This window comes from Halichoerus grypus, chromosome 1 (assembly GCF_964656455.1).
Source record: "Halichoerus grypus chromosome 1, mHalGry1.hap1.1, whole genome shotgun sequence".
NCBI classification, from domain to species: domain Eukaryota; kingdom Metazoa; phylum Chordata; class Mammalia; order Carnivora; family Phocidae; genus Halichoerus; species Halichoerus grypus.
The window spans coordinates 12264074-12291377 of record NC_135712.1 but is presented as its reverse complement, the minus strand read 5'-3'; the positions used below and the strand labels follow the sequence as shown (position 1 = coordinate 12291377).

The window sequence follows — 27304 nt, the reverse complement described above, 5'->3', positions numbered from 1 at the left end:
CCCTTCGCGCACAGCGCTCTGCTCAAAGGAAACGGCCTGGCCCCCTCGGCAGCTTCCTCATTCCTGCCTCCCTTAATCAAGCCGCCCCAACACCGCTTTCCACCGCCTCGGTGTCCGCGACCGGGAGGGGGAGAGCGAGGGCCGACAGCGCCCGACCTCCGCCGCAATCAGAGGGCATGAGTTGGCTAACCACCGCCGCAAGGCCTGAGCCAGGACATGCCGCGTTCCGTTCGGGTCAAGACCTCCTGTTAGGCGTCGCCTTCCCGTAACGACAGAGTGGACCGCCCTCGGCGGTCACTGGCAGTAAACAGGATGAGCAAGGAGAACAACGGGAGGCACGCCCCAATTCCAGGCGCGCACGCGCGGCCCACCGCTCCTCCCACCGGAGCGCACAAGCGCGCTAGACTCCTAGGGCGGCGCGTGCGCGGAGAGACTGGGCGAGCGCGGAGGGGACGCGCGTGCGTGGAGGGGCGGGGCGAGTACGGAAGGGCGGGGCGAGCGCGAAAGGGCGGGCGGGGAAGGGCGGGGAAGGGCGGGGAAGGGCGGGGAAGGGCGGGGAAGGGGGCGGAGGCAGGGGGCGGGGGCGGGGGCGGGGGCAGGGCGGCCCTTGCGCCTGGGGTTGCCTCGCGTAGTTCGGTGCTGCGCGAGGTGAGCGAGGATGTGACTGCGTCGGCCGGCGGTGACCCGCGGACGATGCTCGCCCTCCTGGGCGCGACGACCCTGGTGCTGGTCGCTGCGGTGCGGTGGATGTTGCCCGCAGCCGCAGGTGAGAGACGAGGGGGCCCGGCGCAGGCCCGGGGCGGGGCGAGAGGCTGGGCTGTGGGGGCGTTGGAAGCCTTGGCCCCGGGAGGCGGGTGGAAGGGGCTGGCGCGTTGTCCCGGAGACCTCTGCTCGTCCGGGGTCACAGCGCTCAGATCGAAAATCGGGAGGAAGTGGTGTTCCAAGGATCCTTGCACGCCTCTTGCTTGGGGGCCCGCGTACCGGTCCCCGAGCGGGACACGCCCTCCCCGCCGGCTCTGTGGGCTTTCACCGCCGCGGCGCTGGGTGAGCGAGAGCCTTCCTGTCGACTTTGTTTCTCTTCGAAAAATCGGGGAGCCGGGCTGGACCCTTAAGTAATAAACAAGGCTTTAGCGGAGAATTGTGTTGCTGTTCCTGAAACATTGTCTCAGTTTAGGGAAACAGTTATTCAGCCCCACGTGGGAGGGGGGATAAGGATTGCAAGAATTTCGCTGCCCTCGGGATTCGGACAGTCTAATAAAAAGTAATAATAAATGAAAAATACGCAACCAAAATAGAGAGGCTGGGACCACGAGGCTAGTTTGCTGCCTTTATTAATACTTAACTGGGACGCATCAGGAGAATGGCAACTATTATAAGGTTGACTTCGGAATGAGGAAGGGTACCCAAAGAGAAGGAGGGACTAGCACCGAAGGGCAGGAATCCAAGGGGTCAGTGAGGCCGCCTAGTAGGTTCAAAATCCTTAAACTGTTTGCTTAGAAAACCGTACCCCCATATGGTACAATGGTATCCTATTTCTCAAACTCTTCCATGAATATAGTATATATAGAATATGGGTACTCTGGTCCTGGTATGACCATGGTCATTTCTTTGAAGTCTTTTGTTTTTGAAATTTTTGTATTCAGCTCATTGTGCTTTGATGTAAAAAGAACTTCCCCAGAATTTTCGCATAAAAGTAGCATTCCAAGAGGATGTACATTAAGATCCTTATTTTAATCTAAATTAGGGGAGGGCTGCTAAAATAAACTATACACAGCTAGCATTTATTGTACTCTTAACTATGTGTCAGGCAATTCTCTAGGTGTTTTAAAGGTATTAACTCATTTAGGTTTCAGTAGAAAGCTACACACTATTATCCTCTTTTTACAGAAGAGCAAACTGAGACACTGAGTAGCTTGCCTCAGGCCCTGCAGCTAGCCAGTGGCTGAATGGGAAATTAAACCCTAGGAATCAGCGGCAGAGCCCTGGGCTTAAGAGTAGTCTGTTTTCCTAAAGGTTAAACAATTTAAATTCTCAATTATCCATTGATAGTTGTTAAGTGCCTAGTTACCTTTCAATTAACTAATGTACTTTTTTCCTCAAAGGAACGGTAAAATGTTCAAAACTAAATTAAATGTTAACCCAAACTAGAGATCCTAATGTTGCTCTCTTTCCAAGTCATAAAAATATTCATACTTTTAAACCTAGTAAATGTAGTCCTGGGACCCTAGCCTAAGAAAATTACCAGAAATGTGGGAGGAAATTTATGTTTATATGGACATATGTATTTGGATTTATGTCAGACTTAAAAAGGTAGTAAATCGTTTCTGATCATCCATTAGGAATGTGAAAGGTTGGAAGCAACCAGTTGTGTAAGTAGAAGTATGGGATTAAGTGGCCATTTATAGATTTTACATGCTACAAAAGTGAAATAGACTGTTTTCAAAAGGATATTGCTAATACGAATAGAGCGAAATCTGTGAAATTGGAAATGCTTATTTTCTCTGAGACTTCATCACGAAGGAGAATACTTTCCTTATTCCACTCCTCTAAACGTAATTTTCATCCCATTTGTTGTGATTTTATAGATTGTATGCAGCCAAAGGGGAGTGACTGGGTTTACAGGAATCAACAAAAGATCTGATAGCATTTGTAGTCTCTGGTCTAGACTAGTCTAATTCCACTAACTCGGGACCTTCTCCCTGTCTCAAACTTGAGCTGAGTATTGGAATATTTGGGTAATCACAGAGGAAGAAAAACGCAGGTTGGAGGGACCAAAAGGGAAAAATAAGAAGAGAGGACATCCAACTCAGGGAAGATTCCTCCTAGATGTGTAAGAAATAATAGATCTCTAGACAGAAGTCCTTAAAAATAAACAGATGGGTTCAGGCTTGATATGAACACCTTTCCGAGTTCCTGGAGGGCTTGGCTGACATGATAAACATTCATAGCTCTGTCTCTTGATTTTTGTCATGTGAATATTTGGTTTCTGTAACTAAGCTGTTAACTTTGAAATCACAGCTGTTCCATTCTCTGTCAGAATAGATGAAGCATAAATATAGGATGTGAAACCAAACTGAGGCCGTTAAACAGTTGAACCTTGTATCATTTACATGTCTTCTAAGATCACAGAAAATTTTTATACAGAGACTATTTTTTCTTTTCTTTTTTTTTTTTAATCTTAATTGCTAAAAAATGCCAGCCGTCATCTGAGCTTTCAGCAAGTTGTAATCTTTTTGCTGGTGGATGGTCTTTTTTTTTTTCTCTCCTCATCATGATGAGTGTAGTCTTTAATCCCCTTCACCCATTTCCCCCATATCCCCCTACCCCTCTGGTGACCGTCAGTTTGACCGACAGTTAAGAGTCTGTTTCTTGGTTTGCCTTTCTCTTTTTTTTTTCCTTTGCTCATTTGTTTTGTTTCTTAAATTCCACATATAAGTAAGATCATACGGCATTTGTCTTTCTCTGACTGACTTATTTCACTTAGCATGATACTCTCTAGTTCCATCCATGTTGTTGCAAATGGCAAGATTTCATTCTTTTTTATGGCTGAATAATATTCCTGTGTGTGTGTGTGTGTATCACATCTTCTTTATCCATTCATCAGTCAGTGGACACTTGGGCTGCTTCCATACCTTGGCTATTGTAAATAATGCTGCTATAAACATAGGGGGTGCATGTATCCCTTTGAATTAGTATTTTTGTATTTTTGGGGTAAAGAGACTTTCAATTAAAAGATCAATGCTGATTTTCTTTAGTTTTTCCAGCTTTACTGAGATATGTATGACATATAAGGCTTACTTTTTATGGATTAAAAAACCTCGACCTTTTTCTAGCTCTCTCAAATGCAGAGATTAAATAAATAATTAGCCTCCCTGTGCTGAGAGCAATGATTAGGTTTTTTTAGATTTTTGTATATACTTTGTTATATTTGAATGTATTCATTCTTTAATCAGTGACGTGAAAGGAAGAATAACATTTTTAAGACTATCTACAGTGTATATGTAACTGTCTTCTTTCTTGTTGCCTTGATTTCTAGGAGGAACAAATCTAAAATCTCCTCAAAATGTAGAGGTCTACATCATTGATGATACCTTTAGCCTGAGGTGGAACAGGAGCGATCCGTCTGCCAAGAATGTGACTTTTTCAGCAGATTATCAAACGTATGCAACTCTATTGATTGATTTACAAGAATCACCTGAATAAGTTTGAAAATTGTAACCCCATCATTTATTTCTCAGATTTGAGAACCAATTGGTTTTCCATCTTTTAGAGAAATTTTATGTCTACGTAATATTTATAACTTCATATCTACAAATAGAGACTTAGTCCAATTCGTCTTGGGGTGTTGCAGCAAAAGAGATTTGGGGGATGAAGATGGCAGACAGCTTCTGTAGACCACAGCCGTACCTTCTCTCTTCTAGATGCGTCACCTTCTTTGAGTATAAATCAGGGTCTGACCTAGAACATGTCTTGAGGATATGGAAGAGTACCCCAAAAGGTCTATCCATGGTCTTGAAATAGGCCCCCAGTTCTCCTAGGATCAGGCTTTTTTATTATCCCCATCATATACAATTTTTTAATGTAGGTAAAATTTATTAGTATAGTGGATCCTGTATTTCCATAGACTCTGTTTCTGGAGTTTCTGCCTTCTCCCTCGCCCTAACTTTCTACCTCATAGCTGCCAAGAGGATGGGCAGGTGGGGAGTTGCAGAAGAAAGGATTCTGGAAGGAATGTAGCTCAGGGAGTACAGCACTTTGCTTTGGGTGTCAGGGTCTTGTGTGCTAACTATGATCCCTGTCTAAGAAAGAGTGGCTGGTAATTGGCCAGTGAAGAAACAGGGTGTAGGACCCCCAGAACCGGGATCTCCCCACTTCAACCACAACCCAGCACTCAGTTCTCCAGTTGATTGTTAATAGAGCTGTGAGATTCATTTACTCATTTACTCATTACTCATTTACTGTGAGATTCATTTACTTTAGTCATTCGCGCGTGTGCGCATGTGTATGTGTACGAATATGTGTGCACATACACAAACTTGTATACATACATCGATGGTTTTTCTTGGAATTAATCATTTAAGAATTTTTATCTCTAGAGATTTTCTTTAAATCGAACTTTGAGTTTTGTCCATTTAGTTCTTTGCTTTAGTTCAAAATTTTCTTATTAAACAACTATTTCAGGTATAACAAAGATTGTTTCAGATACTCGTATTTAAAGTTACCCTTTTAGGAGCACCTGGGTAGCTTAGTTGGTTGGGTGTCTGCCTTCCGCTCAGGTCATGATCCTGGAGTCCTGGGATCGAGCCCTGTGTGGGGCTCCCTGCTCAGTGGGGAGTCTGCTTTTCCCTCTCCCTCTGTGCCCCCCCACCCCAGCTCTTGTTTTCTCTCTCTCTCTCACTTTCTCTCAAATAAATAAATAAAATATTTTTTAAAAAATAAAGTTACCCTTTTAGCAAAGAAGATAGACAGTGCCCTCATATTGTTCCTTCACACATTCTATCACTGATACTAAATTCTCCAGTCCATAATAGTCTGCCTTTCATCCTTTCATTCTGACTTTAGCATCAAATGCATTATTTCAATATGTTCTCATCCTGCTCTGTTCTACTAGCTTTATAAATAATTGCCTTATAAAGATATGCCAGACTACAAGTTTAGGGAGAGAGTACAGCGACAGTATAGTGTGGTATGGACTTGAGCCAGGCTGCTTGGGTGCAAAGCCATCCCATGCTATGTATTCTATCACTGTTTTCTTACCTGGGAAGTGGTGATAAAAACTAATATATATATATTATATATATATTATATACCATACCATATATAACTTACCATCCAAACCAAAACAGTTTCGAGAGTTAAAAGGGGCAATTAATTTTAGATAAGCTGGAACAACAAGCTTAAACCAGGACCACCCCAGGCAAACTGGGATGGGACTCCCCCGCCCCCCTCCTACCGTAATAAGGTGTCTAACTTAGAAGGTTGTAGAAGTATAGAACAATGTTTGTTTAAGATTTTATTTATTTATTTGAAAGAGAGAGAGAAGCAGACTCCTCGCTGAGCAGGGAGCCCTACATGGGGCTGGATCCCGGGACCCTGAGATCATGACCTGAGCCGAAGGCACTTAACCCACGGAGCCACCCAGGCAACCCGAAGTATAGAACAATTTTATGTAAAGTGCTCAGTGGATGAAGGAAATGATTAATGGAAGTGTAGTTAATAGCAAAAGCAAACAAGTATTTTTTTAATTAAAAAAAAAAATTTTTTGAGACCAAGAGAAAGTGTGAGTGGGGGGAGGGCAGAAGGAGTGGGAGGAAGAGAGAGAGAGAGAGAATATCTCAAGCAGGCTCCATACCCCAGCGCGGAGCCAGACACGGGACTCGATCTCAGGACCATGAGATCATGACCTGAGCCAAAATCAAGAGTCGGATGCTTAACCCACTGAGCCACCCAGACACCCCTTAATGTAGTGTTTCTCTGAATGCAGGACAGATGGCACTGGTGATAAATGATACACAGACACATAAATAAGCCATTAGGATTCCAGTGTCTGTAGAACACATGCTAAGACATCAGTATTTGTGACCTATATCCAAAATTTATTATGATGTATGTAGTGTTTAGTATTCATTCTTCCATTCAATGAAGATTGGGTACCTTTTATGCTAAACACTCTTCTGGGTACTTAGAATGTATCAGTGAATAGGAAAGACCAAGATGGCATGTTTCTTATATTATGACACGGGTTTTATGAAACGAATTTTATATCGGTTACATCATCGTTCTCAAATCATGTTCTGTTCTGATCTAAATACTTTATATGATAAAGTTGGGTTTGATTGGTTGTTTTTTTTTTTTTTTAAGATAATATAAAAACAGCTACCAGTGCAGTAGCTCCCTTATAGCACAAAAGCGTTGGAATCGAGTGTGCTTCTGCACCTCCTAGAACAGGAAAGATAGAGGGGAAGAGAGAGAGTGGGTTGGAACCATGTCAGGGCTTAATTTTACAATTTGTATAAGGTTTTCTGTTTATAATAAGAGTTTCTGGATTTTTTAACATAGAGTCTGATGTGGAGGAGTTTCTCAGGGTATCATTAAATGCCAACTCTAGCCTCACAGCTCAGAGAAGTAGAAAGGGAAACTAGCCAGGAATGTAGCTTCCCATATGCCAGTGTATATTTTCGGTAATTTTTTCAAATGTTTCCTTTTTTTGTTTTGTTTTTAATTAACACATATGTATTATTTGTTTCAGGGGTACAGTCCTTTTTGAAAAATGAGATGGACTTATATTTGGGTCAACACAGAAATGATGTGGCTAGATCATCCCTGGAGTCTGTTATCTTAAAGCATTTTTAAAATGAAGTCTACAATATTATCCCTCCCTCCTCCTCCCCCTTCCCCTCCGAAAAGCAGCTCGTGCTAGAAATTATGAATCAGTCTTGACAGAAATGCCTTCTCAGAGGAGAGTTTCTCTGACTGGTTTAAGGTAGACAGGGCTTCACGTGGGCAAAAAGTTTCGAGACCTGACAAGTTTGTTGTCTCTCACCTTCCCGTCAGCCTCCTGGGTAGGCTGGAGTCACATGTGGCAGGATGTCCTTTCTTGATTTCTTCATGTGTTTGAAGAATCGAATATCCATCAGTTCTACTTTTTAATGGACTGAACGAGGAATTTGTCAGTTTATATTAACATTTTAAGTTTTGTTTCTAGTGATGTAGTAGGAAGAATTACTGCAGCCAGCAAGCAGAAGGGGCCGTTTGGTTTTGATGAGGGCAGAGGAAATTCTCCAACCCTGCTGATTCTGAGATCTTTCTCTGGTCTGGTAAAACTAGTCCAAGAAGTTTAGAAGGGAATCATCAGATCCAGTCACCAAGTTTTCAGTAAGGAAAAGATCCAGAAATACAGAGTAGTTGGCCCAAAGTCACACAACTATTTTTAACAAACCTGAGACTAAGTCCACTCTTTGTACCTTCTAGGTTATTTCTTTCTCTGCTTCTTTGAAATCCTAATGCAGCCTGTAACAAAATTACAGAACTGTATCCAAAAATGAACCTTCGGAATGATTCCATTTTCTAAATAATAACTTGGTGTATATGTGCTGGACACGAGGGCCACGTTGCAACTAAAATGTTAACAGGTTAACCCAAATAGAATAACTACCTAGCCTAGCTTTGTAATAGTTTCTCTTTTTAGTAAACAAAAACCGTGTTTGACAGTCTTTTGTAGTTGTACATTTGCTTATTCATGCATCTCCTGTTTTGTCTTAAAGACTTAAAAATGATACTTGGGTAAAATTGCCTGGCTGTCAGTCTGTCGCCAGTACCAGATGCAACTTTTCTTCAGTCAAGCTCAATGTTTATGAAGAAATTAAATTGCGGATAAGAGCAGAGGAGGACAGCAACACTTCTCCGTGGCATTATGTTGACTCATTCACCCTATTTGAAAAAGGTAAGAAGAAGTTGCCAGCTGAATTATAGGATATTCCTCATGAACTATTCCGATCACAGCTCACTTCCCAAGCCCATTCATGTGCATGGTGTAAAATCTCCCGTTTAAAGAAAAAGGGGGGCGGGGGGTCTGGGTGGCTCAGTTGGTTAAGTGACTGCCTTTGGCTCAGGTCATGATCTCTGATCTCATGATCTCTGATCTCTGATCTCATGATCTCATGATCTCAGAGATCTCTGATCTCTGATCTCATGATCTCATCCCACATTGGGTTCCTTGCTCAGCAGGGAGCCTGCTTCTCCCTCTCCCTCTACCTGCTACTCCATCTGCTTGTGCGCTCTTTCTCTCTGTCATATAAATAAATAAAAATTCCTTAAAAAAATAAAAAATAAAGCCCAACTGTTTTCATAATAATTCTAAGACTTATCTGCCCCTTCCTTTTCATTCTGTCTTGAGTATACACTGGAGTTTTTCGGAGGCTGATGGGTGAGAGGGAGACCGACTGACTGACTGACTTGGCAGAAGCAAGCGGGAGATACATCTGTCTTCTTTGTTTAAGCCGGACATTAACAAAATTGGGACAAGATGTGACACAGCTCCACTCTTCTTGCTACGTCTGTTTTGGGAAATGTAGTTCTTTTTTTTAGAACAAATATTTGTTACAGTGCAATGGGTTTACCACTATTATCTGTTCATGAATTAATACTTGAAAATGTTATCAGTTTTAATGTTTAGTATGCTAAATGGTGAAAGACATGATCCCTATAAACAAAAGCTCTTTCAGACCCTCGGTTTCTTTGAGTGTGATGGGCTCCAGAGACCAGAACAATTGGGAACCCCGGCCCTCTGTCAGAACTCGCGAGAAGAATGATCTCTGTCCCTCTCTGCGCTTCTCTGTGGCCCTGTGCCTTCGAGCTCCGTTCCTCCTCGCTGCACAGAAAACACTCTTGTCAAGGACTCTGGTGACCTCCTCAATGCCCGAGTTCCCAGCTCTCGTCTGGCTCAGTTCCTGGGTAGCACCAGGGTTACCACTTGAAACCCTTCCACTTCTGGATCTCCAGGGCCCTGCTCCCCACCAGCTCTCCTCCTGCCCATCTGTCCCTCCTTTGCCCCCTTTTCCTGGCCCCCGGACCCGTCAGTGCCAGACTGCTGCGGAGATGGGGTGTCGGACCTCTTCTCTTTCTACACTCGGTCCACTGGGAATCTTACGGCTTTCAATCCTGTCTGTGTGCTCTTGAGAAAAGCCCAGACTTACATCTCCAGCCCCACTCCTTCCCCTTACTTTAAACTGTATCACCAACTCTCTCAACAGGCATCTCTGCATGCCTGTCTAAGTCATCTGGTCAACCGAAGCTCTTGATTTCCCCCTCAAAACCGGCTCCTCTTGCAGTTTTTTTCATCCCTGCTATGGACAGCACCTGTTTTATTTGCTCAGGCCAAGAGTCTTGGAGTCCTCTTTGGCATCAGTTTTCCTCATGCCCTGCATCCGGTCTGTCAATACTTTCTGAATGGTCCATCTTCAGGGTACATCCCGAAGCGGATCCCTTCTCACGTCCACCCCTGCGACCAGCAAGGCTGGTCTCTTGAGCTACTGCAGTAGCTTCTTCCTGGCCTCCCTGCTTCCTCGTGCCTGAACTAAGGTGATCTTTCCAAAACGTAAATCACAGCATGGCACTCCTCGGATCTCAGCCCTCCAGCAATGTCCCGAAGCTAACTACAGAGCTCTTCCTTTGTTATCTGGCTTCTAGCTGCTTCTCGGAGCTACCGGAGCCTCCTTATTGTCTCTTGAAAATGTGAAGCGCATTCCCACCTTGCCGGAATACTCTTTCCCTAGATAATTTGCCTGACTGACTCCCTCACGTTATTCAGGCCTCAGCTCAAATGTCGCAGGGAGGCTTTTCCTGACTAACTTATCTGAAACAGATCTTGCCACCATCCTCTCTCCTCTGTGTTATTTCATTTTTCCTCACAGCACACACGACATTATATGTATTTGTCTATTTGGGGTTTATGGCCATATCCCCCACTAAAATATAAGCGCCGTGAAGGACTTGCCCTGTGTTACTCTGCCAGGCATATAGGAAGTGCTCAGAATTATTTGCTGAATGAATGTTTCGACCCTGTATTAATGAAGTTATATAGTAAACGTGTTCATTTTTTTACAGCTCAAATTGGTCCCCCAAAAGTACATTTAGAAGCTGAAGATAAGGCAATAATAATAAACATCTCCCCACCTGGAACAAAAGATCGTGGCATGTGGGCTCTGGATAGCTCAAGCTTCACCTACAGCTTAGATATCTGGAAAAACTCTTCAAGTGGAGAAGTAAGCATTCTTCTTACCATTGTTCAAAGTGAGAGAAAAAGGACATGAATTTGTCCTAAAGTTTGACCTTATATTTTTTTAAAGAGCAGACTTCTGTTTTTCTTTTATTATAGAGAAGGACTAAAACTGTTTACCCCAGAGATAAAATTTATAAACTCTCACCAGAGACCACTTATTGCTTAAAAGTTAAAGCAAGACTTCTGCCGAGAAAAACTGGTGTCTATAGTCCTGTGTATTGTATAAAGACCACAGGTAAGGAAAAAGTTGTGCTTTAGATTCAGTAACTTTTATACAGATGGGCAATCTATTAATTCTGGCAGTTTTCCTCTTGGTTGCTGAAGTTTATATGATATCTTAATAGATATTAAAACAAAAATAATAGCATTTACATAAGCAAAAAAAAAAAAAAGTCACAGTAATTGGGATTTTTGTCTCAAGTAAGCAGTAATGAAAGTTCTGTCTAAAAGTCTAAATATTTTCTAATGACAAAAACTACTTTTATTTGCTCAGAATCCACAAAAGGGGGAAAGCAGTTGCTAGAGGAATAGTTAGTCTTCCAAAAAGTACACCTTTATAAAAAGTGTCAAATGTTAAAATGTGAAAGCATCCTGATAAATTTTGTCAGTGACCTCTTGCCAATAATTAAGGTCAGAGGTTAGGAGCTTAGATTTGTTTGTTATTTTAATCATAAATTTAATATGCTTTGTCTTTAAAATTAAACATACAGGAGAATTTAAAGTAAAGTTTTCCTCTCCTGCCTCCTTATCCCCAGTACCATTTACCAACAGTTAGCCCTGCTGGTAGTTTGTGCATATTCTTTCCTGCTTCTGTCAGGGTTTATTATAAGCATACACACAGACGTGTATATAGTGTCTTAGTTTTGGTATTTGAATTTAAAAAATAGGATCCTGCTAGATCGATCTTACAACTTGCTTGTTTAACCTACTACGTTGAGGATCTCTTTGTATGTTGGCATATACAGATCTATCACGTTCTTTTTTTTTTTTAAGATTTTATTTATTTGAGAGAGAGAGAACACGAGCAGGTCGGGGGGTGGCAGGGAGAGAGGGAGAAGCAGACTCCCCGCTGAGTGGGAGCCCGATGCAGGGCTTAATCCCAGGACCCTGAGCCAAAGTCAGACGCTTAACAGACTGAGCCATCTGGGTGCCCCATCACGTTCTTTTAAATGGCTGCATGTTATCACATTGTGTGAATGTACACCATTCGTAACTCACTTAGCTGTTACCCCCTGATAACACGTAAGCCTTTTTCTTTTCTTGCCCATGCTGTTAAGAAGAATTCTTAACCATGGGGGCGCCTGGGTGTCTCAGTCAGTTAAGCGTCTGCCTTCGGCTCAGGTCATGATCCCCAGGGGTCCTGGGATCGAGCCCCACATCGGACTCCCTGCTCAGGGGGAAGTCTGCTTCTCCTTGTCCCTCTGCCCCTCCACCCCACTCGTGCTCATTCTCTCTTGCTCTCTCTCAAATGATAAATAAATACTCTTTAAAAATAAATAAATAGAATTTAAAAAAAAAGAATTCTTACCATGTCTTATCTCACTAAAGTAACAACGTATGCTTTTCTGTGTATTCTTTGTCTTCTAGTTGAAAATAAACTGCCTCCACCAGAAAATATTCAAGTTGATGCTAAAAATCACATCTATGTTCTTAAATGGGATTATACATATGAAAATGTGACTTTTCAAGCTCAGTGGCTCCAGTAAGTTCTATTCCATGAGTTTCCTTTTGCCCAGTTTATTATGGTTCCTTTCACTCCACTTCAGCCCCTACAGCTCCAGGCACAGAGGCTGACTGCTTGAGGTGATTATCCCATATTGGAAACGGGATATTTAATTCTGGTCCCTGCTCTGCTGTTAACTAACTGGGTGACACTGAGCTAATCCCTTAATCTCTTTTGGCCTTGGTTGCTTCATTTGTTATCATAGGGGCATATTTAATAATATCTCATGTACTTACTGGCTCTTTTTCTTTTTTTTTCAAGTGTGCTTCTCGTTGCATGTCTTATTTCCCCAATCTGGACTACTTGACACATGACCCTGAGCTTTTCTTCAGAACTCACTTTTTCCATGAGTCCTTGGAATGATCTCAGTCCAGTCTGTCTTATTTCCTATTTTAGCCTTCCCATTTTCTTGACAATGTTAGTGGTTTTGACAGATTTTTTTAGTGATCACTTCAGTGGGAAATGAAGAAAGCTGGACAGAACCGTGGATAATGTCTCAGCCCCGCAGAAGTGGTTGAGAATTGCCTATAGTTCATGTTGGCTGGAAAGTTGTAGGGGATAAAGAGGCGAATCCAGTGGAAGGAGGAGCGGGTTGTGGGGAGGAAGGGGGTGGGTAAGAAAGCTATATTGAGGAATAGAGGGACCAGAGGCAAGGATAGCAAGGGCAGGAAAGGAAGAGTGAGAGGAGGAAGAGAAACAGGAAGTGAACTGAGGGTGAAGGGAAATGGGGACTGCACTGGTGAATTCTCTCTGTCCTTCCGTGTTAGTTGCACAATGGAAACGCATTCCCGTGCCTGCATGCCCATAGACTCTGACTGACCCAGAACATCACTCTCAGAAGTATGCTAAGTACTAACGCCACAGACTAGAGAGGAGTAGGGGTTTTCCGGTGGCGGTTCTCGAAGTTTTGTGGGTACTCAGCACACCATACGAAGCACTGAAGGGATGGTAAAGGTACAGCAATACAACACGTGGTTCCTAGAATCCAAAGCAGGTAGCTGAGGTGGCATAGTGAGGTGTGCTTTGGGGCTGAGGAGAGCTCTGCAAATTATAAGGGTGACAGAAATCGAACATGTAAAGGTGGATGGGGCTGGAGAGACCGAAGAAGCCACGTGGAGGGAGATGAGATGTGAACAAGGCCTTCACTGGTGAATCATATATTTTAAAATTGGACACGAGAGGGCATGTTAGGCGGAGCTACAGCACAAGGGAAGCTCAGCTACAAAGAGATTGAAAATTAGGTTAAGGTCGGGGGTGGGGGTGTTATTGCTCTGTAACAAATTAGCACACATTTAATAACGGCTTGAAGAGTGCTGTTACCTCCCAGTGACTTCCGGTCGGGGGACCAGGCTTGGCTTGGCTGGTCCCTCTGCTCAGGGTGTCACAAGGACCGTTGGGGGCCATCTTGGAATTTTTCCTACCACGTGGGAGAAGCCCCACCTTGAGAACGGTTGAACATTTGGGCGCAGGAGAACAATGAGAAAATTGAATACCTAGGCTGGGTTGAGATCAGGCATTTGGGTGCCATTTAGAATTTTGCATTGAGGGGTGGGTAACATGAGGTCTGTAATTCAAGGAGGGTGAAGATGGCCACATTGTATGTGGACCACAGAGACACCAAAGACGGAGGAACCAGTTAGGGAGGCTGTTGTAGTTCCAGGCCTGAACTGAGTTGCTTTGAGCTGTTGGTTACTGAGTAATTTACTGGACCTCTCCAGGCTCAGTTAAGTGTCCATATTCTGTGTAGACTTGCTCTTACCACACTGTGGCGTATATCTCCATTTTAACACTTACCCATCGGTGTCTGGGTAATATGTTTCACAGCTGGCTTTCCAGAAAGAAAAAAAAAGCCTTATTCGTAGCGCTTGCCAGTTTTCATGATATAAATACACCTACTGTGGTCCCTTTCAACATGATGTCACTGAACATGGCATTAGGGAGAAATGCACAGGAGGACCCCGTTAAAGAGTATTTCCACCACAGAGATACGATAGACATAGATAGTTTTGAGCATAGATAATAAAATGTAATAAAATAATTAGGACAAAATGAGTTTCGATGCAACTTGTCGCCTGTGCTTCTGACCTGCCAGCTATAAATTTAAAAAAAAAAAAAGAGTTCTGAGTATTTTTATTTTTATTTTTATTTTTTTTAAAGATTTTATTTATTTATTTGAGAGAGAATGAGAGACAGAGAGCATGAGAGGGAGGAGGGTCAGAGGGAGAAGCAGACTCCCCGCCAAGCAGGGAGCCCGATGTGGGACTCGATCCCGGGACTCCAGGATCATGACCTGAGCCGAAGGCAGTCGCTTAACCAACTGAGCCACCCAGGCGCCCTGAGTATTTTTATTTTTAATGCAGTCTGTTTATTTGTAAGTTTATGTAATTTAATTTATAGTAATGGCTTTTAAAAACTGGCTCGCAGCATTCCAGAAAATTCAGCGGTGGTTCTTGGTGTGCTGGCTCTGGTCAGCTCTGGCACAGTAATGCTCTGTCATACCCCGGAGCAAGGGCTCTGGTTCTCTTTGTGTTGTATGTGTGTCTCTTGCACTGTATTGTGAGCTTCCTGAGGGTGGAGACTATTTCCCTCTGTAACCTTAACCCCTAACTGTGTCTAGCATATTCTAAGTATTTCATAAATATTTATTGAATTACTATGTTTGTAATATTTTTTTTTTGTCTTAAAAGTGCCTATTTAAAAAAGATTCCTGGGGACAATTCAGGTAAATGGAAACAAATACCAAACTGTGAAAATGTCCAAACTACACAGTGTGTCTTTCCCAAAAATACTTTCCGAAAAGGAATTTACCTTATCCGTGTTCGAGCATCGGATGGAAATACCACATCTGTTTGGTCTAACGAAGAAAAATTTGATACTCAATTACAAAGTAAGCCAGTAGTTTTTTCTTCAGATTGTGCTTCTCTGATTTGGTACAGAGTCTTAATATTGTTTTTCCAAGTTGAACATTGTGCCTGTACATTTTTTTCCTAGTTACCCTGTTTCCTCCAGTCATTACCATGAAATCCACTAACGATGTTTCCCTGCGGGTCTATATCAGCGCTCCAGAAGAGTCTGAAAGCAAGCCTGTGAACCATCATTACCCACTAATTTATGAAATTGTATTTTTTGAAAACACTTCAAATGCTGAGGTAAAAAAAAAAAACAACTATGTGATGTTAATCTATAATGTAGGGTTGTAACTAGGATTTTGGGGAAACAAAGTTTGAAGTTAAAATTTTAGGGAAATTTTTGGGCGCCTGGGTGGCTCAGTTGGTTAAGCGACTGCCTTCGGCTCAGGTCATGATCCTGGAGTCCCTGGATCGAGTCCCGCATCGGGCTCCCTGCTCAGCGGGGGGTCTGCTTCTCCCTCTGACCCTCCCGCCTCTCATGCTCTCTGTCCCTCACTCTCTCTCTCTCTCAAATAAATAAATAAAATCTTTAAAAAAAAAAAAAAATTTTAGGGAAATTTTTAAGCATTAAGACTGTGATGACAACATGAAGAATATTAGCATCTCTCCCTGTTTTACGACGTAGTTATGGATCACCTGCATCTGGGCATCCAGGTGTGGTTAACATTCGGATCCCCGCGCCTCTTACTACTCAAATCAGAATCTCTTGGATGGAACTCAGAAATTTGCGCTTTTAACATGATTCCTGGGTATTTATCTAAACCAGAGTTTTTCGACACCGGCGACATTCAGACTGGATAATTCTTCGCTGTGGGAGCTGTCTTGTGCATTATAGGATGCTTAGCAGCCTCTCTGGCTGGTGGCCAGTGCACTGCCTCCCAGTGGAGACGACCAAAAAACCTCCAGACTTTGCCAGCCATGCCCTGCGGGCAGGGTACCTCCGAGGGGGCAAAATCTCAGATGGTCCAGTGGTTTGTGGCACTCCGAGAGGAAAGCATGCCTCCAGAGTTCAGCTTTGCCGCACAAAATCCTGTTCCTTACTATTCAATTTCATGGCAGAGGAAGGATTTGAAAACAGTCCTCTGAAAAGGCTTCTTGGCAGGGGGAGTCATGAAAAAGAGTCAAGAAACACGGGTTTAAACACTAGAAAACCACGGACAAAAGCAGTACACACCATCGGATAATGCACATGATTCTAGATCTCTTTAGCCTGTGGAATTACAATCAAGGAATCAACCTTGAAAAATCTTGTGTAGTTGGGTGGATAAATTCTGTAACCTGACTTTATTTTCTGTTGGAAATCTAAGAAAATTATAATGACTTGGCTACTTTCCTTTTAACTATCTGAACACCCTGTAACCAAAGCATAATTTAGCCCATTGAGAATTACAGTCAGTTCTCAGTTGTCCTTACATCAGGAAAAACCTGTATTTGTGTCTCAAGCCACCAAATTGTGTAACCTTAGGCAGGGTGCTTTACCTCTCTGAGGTTTTCTTTCCTCTTCTCTAAAGTGGTGGGAGTCATAGTAACTCCATTTTTTTTTAAAGGATGTTTATGAGGTTTAAAATGAGGTAACATAAGAGGAGTGCCTGGCTGGCTCACTCAGTAGAACGTGCAGCTCTTGATCTCAGGGTTGTGAGTTCGGGCCCCACCACGTTGGATGTAGAGATTACTTAAAAATTAAAAAAAAAAAAAAAATCTTAAAATGTGGTAATATATGAAAACACTTAGCACACCGCTTGACAGATCGTAGAGATTAAATAATATCAGTTGCCTTCGTATCCTGTCAGTAATTACAATCATAATAGCAACTCGTATTTATTGAAAGCTTATTATGCATCAGGTGCTGTGGTAATTTACATGAATTGTCTTGGTCATTCTTCAAAACAGTCCTGCCAGACTGCCTGATTAAATCGTTCGGCAGACACTTGGGATGGAGTAGCTCTTATTGCTTCCCTGATGCCGGGCTTCAAACAGTACAGTGTGGGTGGTTGTGATGTGAGGACGGTTTGGCTCGGCTCTTGGGCTTCTCTCGTTTGCCAAGAGGAAAGCATGCTGCCCTTGGTTTGGGTCCAAGGAGGATGAGGGACCTGGGGAGGACCCACGGCCTCGGTATGGGCTCCTTAGCCAGTCAGGACACGCGTGAGTGAGAAAAATAAATGGGTTTTGAGCCACAGGATGTTTTGTTATATGATGTGACATTGCATGACGTTATTTTGTTGTCATTATTTTGTGATTTGTTACACGATATTATTGTGGTGATAGCTGACTACTGCAGGGAAGAGCAGTAGTTGTCCTCATTTTATGGATCTGGAAATAGGGCCGAGAGAAAAGAAACAACTTGCCTAAGGCCACATAGCTATAAGCAATAACCCTAATACAGGCAATTTAAGGCCAGAGCCCCCGCTCCTAAATATTCTGCCACCGAGCAGAGGAAATACAACGGCAATTAAACCAAATCAACAGGTACTTATAAATTAGAGTTGTCTTAGGAATATGTCATAATTCCTTTTTGGAAGCAGCATTTTTAAGTTTGACTTGGGTCGTAATGTGTTGTCCAAAACAAATGTGTATTTCTTAAACATACACCAACTAAGTGGTTGGGAGAGGCCAGTCTTATACTGAATTTTTAGAGAATTTAGGAAATTGACATTCCCTATCTGATTTCATAAGGTGACTAAATTTTATCAATGATCTACTTATTTTCTTATAGAGAAAAATTCGAGAGAATAGAACGGATTTTACTTTTCCTAAATTGAAACCACTGACTGTGTACTGTATCAAAGCCAGAGTGCTCATTCAGGAAGAAAAGTGGAATAAAAGCAGTGTTTTTAGCGATATTGTGTGTGAGAAAACAAAACCAGGTCAGAATCTTCCATTATATCTCTTTTTTTTTTTTTTTAACGTAACTGGACTTTCAAAAAATAATTCAAATTCACTGGAAATTGTAAAATATTTCCTTCTTACTACAAAAGCATAAAGAGAATACTTTCTTCATGAGCTATATGAATCAAAAGTAGACCTTCAGGCTAAGTCCTTCGGTTTTAGAAAATATTTTTAATGCGCAGTTCAGTGTTTTTGAATATTGTATTTCATTCAATATGCACATAATTAAATTGCCTTTAATAATTACTCTTTTAACATTTAATAAGACTATTTTAGGTGGTTTTGGGGTTTTTTCTTTACATAATTCTTAATATAATTATCATGTGGGAATCACTTCATTAGTTCAATTGTGAATTTTGTTCTGTGGGAATGGTTAAGTCCCATTGTGTATTTTACAGTTTGCGGTGTTGACTTGCAGATGCTGATTAGTCACGGAATGGTTTTAATTATGCTAGCTCTGTATCAGGAAGTGCTAGAGAACACTTCGCACGCTGGGAGCTAAATGTCAGCATTGCATCCTTCACCTTGCCGGGCCACTCTTTAAATGGAAATGCATTGCCTAAAAAGAGGGGGTGGGAGGCATGCCTGGCTGGCTCAGTCAGTAAAGCGTGTGACTCTTGATCGCGGGGTCATGAGTTCCAGCCCCACCTTGGGCATGGAGCCTACTTATAAATAGAGAGATAAAGGGAACGCATTGCCTACAGCTGTTGTATGCCCCATGTTACCAGAAATATTTCTAAGGGTATATCATTTCATAGATTTTTATATTTCCTTTCACATAGCTACATTTCATCCACCTAAACTGTCAGCATTGTGAACATATTTGTGTGTCGAGATCTATGTTGAAACTTAACGTCACTTACTTATTTTTAGGAAATACTTCCAAAACCTGGCTCATAGCTGGAGTTTGTGCTGCGTTGTTTTCCATCCCGGTTGTCATCTATGTCATGAAACTTCTCTTTAGATGTATCAGTTATGTGTTCTTTCCGTCAAGTAAACCTCCTTCCACTATTGATGAGGTATGTGACTTTTCTTTGTCAGTGGGTGAATTTTTCTTAAAACGAATGGGAAATATATTTGATTTCCACAGAATATATGCATTTTCTTGATATCCAGAAAATATACAGACTGGGATATTTTCTTCACTTTCAGTAAATTGGCTTTAGAAACAGTCATTTAATATCATATAACATGGAATTGTAAGGTTTGTCCTTAATCTCATATTTTTCTTCAGTTTGGCTACCTTGGCATCTGTTTTATCATTGAAAAGCTGGCTATTCACCCAAAGCGTACAGCATCCTCATCAGGGCATCCTGTGGATGACATCACAGAACATAAATATGAGTCTCCTTTCGGGACACCTCACAGGCTCCTGTTTGGCCCCCTCTGTGAGGTTGGCATATCTAATGAAAGCACTAAATGACAAAGACCTAAACCCAGGACCCTGCCTGGGGATGGTGTGTCCACCTAGGGCGGGGGTTCGGGTTGCCTGCCTTGGGAGTATCGCTTGGAGCTCCGGCTTTGGAGCTAGCGAGACCCGAACATGAACTGTCAATCAGCTACAGTATGTTTGCATATGTTAACTCTGTGAAGTTAAGCAGGTCACTTAAGAGAACTTGAGCAGGGGTGCCTGGGTGGCTCAGTCGTCAGGCATCTGCCTTCAGCTCAGGTCATGATCCCGGGGTCCTGGGATTGAGCCCCGCATCGGGCTCCCTGCTCCGCGGGGAGCCTACTTCTCCCTCTCCCACTCCCCCTGCTTGTGTTCCCTTCTCTCCGTGTCTCTCTCTGTCAAATAAATAAATAAAATCTCAAAAAAATAATTTCTTTAAAAAGGAGAGAGAGAGAACTTGAGCAAATGCCGTTATGCTATAAAGTTTCAAAAGAAACTCTCCACAGTCCCAGTGCGCACCCCTTTCCTTCACTCTCCCGTGCTCACCAGCCCCCTGTGCCCCATCTTGGGTCCTCTTCATGTACCTGCCCCAAGACAGTGCCAAGAGGCACGGGACCTCACTAGTGAGGGGCTTATTCTAAACATTAGATGGCAGTCGATAGCTCCTAGCTGGTTTTTAATAAGTTTATTAATATAAACCATTACCACTGGTTTTCTTGGTAGTGGATGTAAGAAACTGAAGCCGTTGGAACTAAAAACTGTCGTTATTTTAAACAATCTGTTCCTATTCTTCCCCCCTTTTTTTAAATTAGTATTTCTCTGAGCAACCGCTCCGGAATCTCCTCCTTCTCACTTCCGAGGAACAAACGGAAAGATGTTTTATAATTGAAAACACAAACACTATCACGGCAGTAGAAGAAACTAACCAAACCGATGGAGAGCACAAAAAATATAATTCCCAAACCAGTCAAGATTCGGGAAACTATTCTAATGAAGATGAAAGCAGTGGAAGCAAATTCAGCGAAGAATTCCTGCACCAGGAAACCGAGTGACCAGAAGCGAGCTCTAGAACACTCGGGAGTCCTGTGGGAGCCGCGCTTGAAGCCTGGGTTCTCGCTTCGCCCCGTAACTATGCAGAGGATCCCGGCTTGTTGGGGAGGGAAAACGTCTTGGGTCACTGGTCTGAAAATGCAGGCAAGTACTTGTCCGTGGGACAGAAGTTCTCTCTATTCTTTTCCGCGCGCAGACCCTTGAAAGACCTGTCACTGGACCTGCCTGATGAAATGAGTGAAATCCAGAAAATGTTCTCTGTGTCTCTGATGACATCTCAAGTGTTGTTGTGCTAACAGCCGTGTGGCGAAGCACAGGGTCACTGTGTTCCTGTCGGCTGACATCGTCACCGAGAGCCTGTGGCTGTCCGTGTCGCCGACTCGTCCTCCATTCTCAGTGTTACAGTTCAGGATTTTTCAGGAGGTATTTAGACACTTTGGACACCGAAGTGTAGGCCCTTGGGAAATTTCTCGAGAAAAGCCGGATACCATTACCACTGGTTCTCTGTAAAATAGCTTACCCTAGAAAACGTCTGCAGGTGCCAGAAATGTGATCCTTACAATTTTCAGGGGGAACCCTGTCCACGTGTCCCCAAAACCTTGGCTCCTACATCACAGTCACCTCTCCCTTCTGTGGTTTAGGATTCAAGCCAGGTCATCTTTTCCTATACATTAATACTTCCTAACTCACAACCTAATTCCCAGCCTAGTAGAACAGTAGCTTCTGATTCGAATTTGCAGTCAGTGAAGTGATAGAGAAAGGGACAACTGTCTAATCAGAGAAGTTATTATGATATTTTAAGATAACGGAGTATGTAGAGGTTAGTCACAGTGTATGCAGGAAGCCTTGGGACCAGAAAATGCTCCTGATAGAACAGACAGAGTAAGTAGTAGAATCATTCAGTGGGAGAAAAGCAGGTGGCTTCCGTGAAAAATAAGAGTAATGCGTCTAATCAGCTTTTAATTATTAAATTAACTGTGGGGTTGCTCATCTGTGTCTTGGTTTTTGTTGTTTTTTTTTCCTTTCTCAGTTTTATTGAGATATAATTGGCATATAATTTATCCGTGTCATGTTTTGAACCGGGCCAGCTTCTCTGTCCCATGTGGGACATGCAGGTGTCCCTTCTTCGCTTACATACACTCAAGAAAGTGAACGTTTACTATCAACGTAAGGAAGAAAGTGTAACTGGGGGGGAAACCTCATTTTGAGAATTATATCATGTCTTTCAACGGCCACCTGGAGTGCATTCCTAAATTAGTCATGGAGACCCTTCGTAGGAAGGAAGTCTAGGAATTTTGGTGGCCTCCCAAGGGAAGGGAGATGCAGCAACACAGCGCGCTGGGACGTACGTAACCTAAGGCCAGTATTATTGCTGTCGTCGTCCCTGCTGACACCGCAGGTTCATCTGTGGGGAAGAAAAGGTGGAAGGCAGCCGCTCTCAGGCGGCTCCACGGAGCACACCGTGTGCTTTCCTGGACCCACAGCCCCGGCTTCCAGCAGAGGATAGCGGGGATCGGGGAGGCCCCTGGGAGACGCAGGTCTCTGCTGGAGAATCCCTAAAGTGACTCAAACACACTCCCCTTTTGATCTTTCTGAACGGAGACACCAAGTTTCAGGCAGATCTTCTGGGTCGGCCCTCTATTTGTAGAGGCCCCGTCTCTGGAAATTTGCTTCTTTACAGAGGAGATTGGGACCGTGTTAGGACCCCTGCGCCAGCCCTGGCTCTCGACCCGTGCTGACATAGTGGTCCCGTCCAGCACCCAGGCCCAGGGAGAAAGTTGCTTTACACGGGATGTACCTCTGCGGGGCGTGGAGGAGGGGAAACTTACACATTACAATCAGAAGACACCAGTGGAATGGTTAGGTCCCTAGCATGTGGGAGTTTGATGTCCTCAGGTTTGAAGACCCTCTGTGATTTTCAGTGAACAAACGTCTCAACAGCAGTGAACAAAAACCCCTCATTTTTGCCTTGTCTTCTAGACATGAAAATGCAGTTCCTTTCCATTCTTCATGATGGTCTACATGTACGTGTAGCATAATCAGGAGGTGCTTCCTTGTAAGATATGATAAGTGTTCTTTCTGAAGAATAGTTTATTTGGAAACATCCTGTACTTAGGAGCACCAGGAAACTGCCTCAGAAATACAATGTTGATAGTTCTTGGCGAGGCTGAATATAATCAGTTACATTTATCATTACAGCCAGAAATCTCTAGTATAGGTGAATATACATGTAAATAGTGACATGGGTGTGTAAACACATGTGTGTTTATATCTACCCTTGCCCTCACATATGTGGGTCATTCCATTAGGATAGCCATAAAGTACTTACTTACTAGTATAGATTCTAATTCGAAAATTAGAAACGCTGCTCAGAGCTATGAACTTTAGAATCTGACCAGAAATTTACAACCTATAAAGTTATTTTTTAAATATAATTTAGGGTTTGTATCTTTTCCCCCAACCTGCGACCTTTAAAAAGCAGCCCCAAATTGCTCTTAAGAATTCTGTGTACAGAAACCTTCCTTCCTTCCTCTCCTTCCTGTGACTACTTGTCATGTTATGTATTTGTTTTTTGTCTGGTATATGTCTGCCCCCACAAGACTGGAAGCTCTCTGAGCACAAGGACCTTCTTTTATTCATGGTCGTATCCCCAGCATCTGCAGCAGTGCAGGGCCTCGCTCATGGAGGTTGCGTGGAAAGTAATTATCGAATGTGTGAAATCCACAATTTGAACCAAATGGGTGCTTCTGACCGTGTTCGTATGTTGGTTGAGTTGCGGAAGGACATAACCAATGTGTTCAGTGTTTCTATGCAGTCAACTTGTATTTGTGTTTTTGTCTTAAACCCTATTGCTGTGAACAATTTTATATAATAAACACCGGGGCCAAAAGTCTTTGATTTTGTTGTTGTCGTGCTTAGACTGGATAAACTTTCATGTACAAAAGTCACTACAACTCATGCTTTTACAAGATACTCCCAGCAGAGTGGGCAGATGCCCGGGCCAAACGTTGCGACGTCCTGCGTTGAGTATCCCAAAGGCACTACCACAGCCGTCCTGTCCCACGGGTCCTGGACAGGGAGCTCATTCGCTTGCTCTTTGCCTTTTCACAACCTCAATTTAAAGCTTGGGTGGAGCACAGCCTTGATAAAAGTCTTGCATACTCTGCTTTTCTGAACTAAACTGCCTGCCTTTTGCAAATCTCTCGTCTCAGAACGAACTCAGAAATCTCTAAGGACACTCCCCAATCCCACCTGTAAATTGATCTCTCCTGCCATCTGGACACATTTTTTTTTTTTTTTTAAGATTTATTTATTTATGGGGCGCCTGCGTGGCTCAGTCGTTAAGCATCTGCCTTTGGTTCAGGTCACGATCCCAGGGTCCTGGGATCAAGCCCCACATCGGGCTCCCTGCTCAGTGGGGAGGCTGCTTCTCCCTCTCCCACTCCCCCTGCTTGTGTTCCCTCTCTCGCTGTGTCTCTCTCTGTCAAATAAATAAAATTTTTTTTTAAATATTTATTTTAGAGAGAGAGCAGGGGGAGGGGCAGAGGGAGAGGATTCTTCAAGTGACTCCCCACTGAGCATGGAGCCCCATGTAGGGCTCGATCTCATGACCCATGAGATCATGACCTGAGCCAAAACCAAGTCGGACCCCTCAACCCACTGAGCCACCCAGGCGCCCCTATCTGGAAACATTTATTCTGATACTGAACACAGTTGATATTCAGGCTGGGGACCCTTCAATAATCTTTTTAATAAGCTTCCTCAAATTTTTTTTCAAAAGGAACAAGGAAGTAAATACTAATGAATACATTTCTGATGCCCAAGGACTGCCCTGTTACTTAACAAGTACCAGTAACATCCAGTTTCTTCTCACTGCACTTTTTCTTGGGTTTAGGTGACCACAAGAATTCTACATATGTAGACCACACAAATATATGTGGGTATTTGTGATGGGATATTTATATTGATGGAGGAAAAATAGGAGTATCTTTTCCCTCACCTGAGGGGAAAAAGGCAAGAAGAGAATTTGATGCCTTTCATGCAAAAAATATACCAGTTTCCTACCCTTCATGAGGCCCATCCCACTTGGGACTCACATTCTAGCAGAGGATATCTTGTGGATGAGGTAGTAACTGATGAAGGAGAAAAAAAATTGGCAGAGTAGATAGAAAAAACAGGTTTGGGGAAGAGGGAGAAAATAGATTGTTGCTGTCAGTAGCTGGTTTAAATTAAACTGTCCTTGGGGCACCTGGATGGCTCAGTCGGTTAAGCATCTGACTCTTGATATCCGCTCAGGTCATGATCTCAGAGTCCTGGGATCGAAGCCCGTGTCAGGCTCCGTGCTGAATGCGGAGTCTGCTTAAGATTCTCTCTCTCCCTCTGCCCCTCCCCCCTCTCTAAAATAATAAATAAATCTTTTAAAAAATTAATTACACTGTCCTCACGGTGAATCTCACTGCCCCTCACCCCCGGTCCTCCCCAAAACTTCCTACCTCCTTCAAGAGAGGAAGGAGCTGAGGGAAAAAAATGAATGAATGAATGAATGAGAAAAACATTTGCCTATCAAGTAGAAAGATAGTCCGTTTTCCCAGAGGATTGGAGTTAGTCCTTAAATATAACAACAAATAGAATAGTCCCAAATCTCATACTGTTTTAACAGTCTGGAATTTTAGTTAGAAAAAGATAAGATTATGACTTTTATAGGATAAAGAGTTAGATCATCCAGTCTGAAATCTTCCTAAAAGACCTCTACCTCTTAAACATGTAGAAGTCATCTTTGTGACCCTCTGTACCCGCACATTCGTCTAGGGTGCAGCCTAAGAGAGATTTTAGAGCAATTTGCCTCGATACAGCCCCTTCTGCTAAATGGCAAGCAAAGACTTTTTTTTGACTCTGTAGCTCGGTAGGTGTTGCGTAAGTGATTAAGCAGGGCATTGAAGGTACAGACGTTGACTGGGTCCACCACTAGGTGAGGACAAATCCCTGTTTGGGTTCACAACTTGCTGGTATCTTAGATTCTTAAGCAGCTGAGCGTGTCATGAGGAAACAGGAAGAGGACAATGTGCAGCTAAAGACTGCGTATGGTTTCAGTTGCTAGATTTAGCTAATAAAAATACACCCAGTCAAGTCGGAATTACATTTGAATTTCAGATAAACAATGAATAGGTTTTTTTCCCCAAACACGGCATGGGACATACTTATACTAAAAAAGAAAAAGAAAAAGAAAAAAAAATTGTTTTGGTTGCATAATGCTTTGAATACTCTGGCATTTTACTTATAGAAAGATTATTACAAGTGTTTTAGTATAAAAGTGTATCATTCCCTCTTTGAGCTCTTCTAAATGACTCCTACCACGTAAACACGTAGAGGTCATCTTTATGTCCCATCTGTCATTTCAGATAAACAACGAATACCTTTTTAGTTTATGTCCCATGCAATGTTGGGGGCATCCTTATACTAAAACATTCATTTGTTTATCTGAAATTCACATGTAACTGAATGTCCTGTATTTTTATTATTTTTTTAAGATTTTATTTATTTGAGAGAGGGAGAGAGAGCACGCCAGCACAAGCGGAGCGGAGGGGGGGGGGTGAGGTGTGGGGAGGGATGGAGGGAGAGGGAGAAGCAGGCTCCCCACGGAGCAGGAAACCTGATGCAGGGCTTGATCCCAGGACCCTGGGATCATGACCTGAGCCAAAGGCAGACGCTTAACTGACTGAGCCACACACGCACCCCATGGATGTCCTGTATTTTTAATCTGGCAACCCTGCTAATGTTAAGTTTCAAAAGTACTATTAGGCTCCCCCAAGCCCCTCAACCAATATAAGTAATGCTTCCTACAGAAATTCATACTAAGTACATTACCTTAGCATTAACAATAGTTAAGAGAGTTAATATTGCAAACATTGTATAGCCAGAAAAATAAATTCCCATCTAATTCCGGCCCAAGGAGAAGGTGTTGGGGGGGGCATCTGAATCCTGTGGGGGCACAAGCTTGTCCAAGGGGTCTGCCCGGCTGCCCACATCTCTGCCAGCATTTCTCCCCTGGCTCTGACCCACATGTTTCATATCACAGTTACTTTCACGCTTGTTTTATCTTTTCCAATGGACTGTGGGCAACTTGAGGTCAGGGGCTGTGTTCATTTGTCTTCAGTTCCTCGGGCCAAATGGTGCCTGGCCTATTATGAGTAATTGCTCAATTAAAAGGTATGTTGAATTTAAATGGATTCACTGTTTTCTTGAGCATTGTTTCCCTGAGTCACCGTCCAGGAGTAGGACTAGTGGGTCAAAAAGCAGGAATATTCTGACATCTGAATCCGCTGGGCCCTCCTTCAGGACAAGGACAGCCTTTGACTCGGCCCTTTACTCTCCTTAGCACCGCTTACTAAGGAAATCAATACATAGAGATAACTAAATGAACTTTCAAACCTCCCCCCTCCCCGACTCTGCTGTGTGCCCCTCCAGAAACGGATGCACGGTGCACACTTTATCTCAGACCAGAGCCCTGCGAGGTGTCCTGACTCTTCCTTCTTGCTCCTTATCCAACCCTTCACCAAGTCCTGTTC

General features: G+C 43.0%; 1 protein-coding gene across 1 annotated transcript; it reads left to right on the top strand.

Moving 5' to 3' along the window:
* The first annotated feature begins 594 nt into the window (after window positions 1-594).
* On the top strand, window positions 595-23631 carry IFNAR1 (interferon alpha and beta receptor subunit 1). The gene is made up of 11 exons (XM_036087505.2): window positions 595-766; window positions 4037-4160; window positions 8265-8443; window positions 10606-10763; window positions 10877-11015; window positions 12368-12482; window positions 15191-15390; window positions 15495-15652; window positions 18126-18276; window positions 19172-19317; window positions 20501-23631. The coding sequence occupies exons 1-11, from the start codon at window positions 694-696 to the stop codon at window positions 20738-20740; spliced, it is 1683 nt and encodes a 560-aa protein (XP_035943398.2). The 5' UTR covers window positions 595-693; the 3' UTR covers window positions 20741-23631.
* The last annotated feature ends 3673 nt before the right edge of the window (window positions 23632-27304 follow it).

Excerpts from the sequence above, each read along its gene's own strand:
- IFNAR1 (XM_036087505.2), top strand. The coding sequence starts at position 694 with ATGCTCGCCCTCCTGGGCGCGACGACCCTGGTGCTGGTCGCTGCGGTG. Across the intron at positions 15,653-18,125 it reads AAAACACTTCAAATGCTGAG|AGAAAAATTCGAGAGAATAG; the intron begins GTAAAAAAAAAA and ends ATTTTCTTATAG. Across the intron at positions 18,277-19,171 it reads GTGTGAGAAAACAAAACCAG|GAAATACTTCCAAAACCTGG; the intron begins GTCAGAATCTTC and ends ACTTATTTTTAG.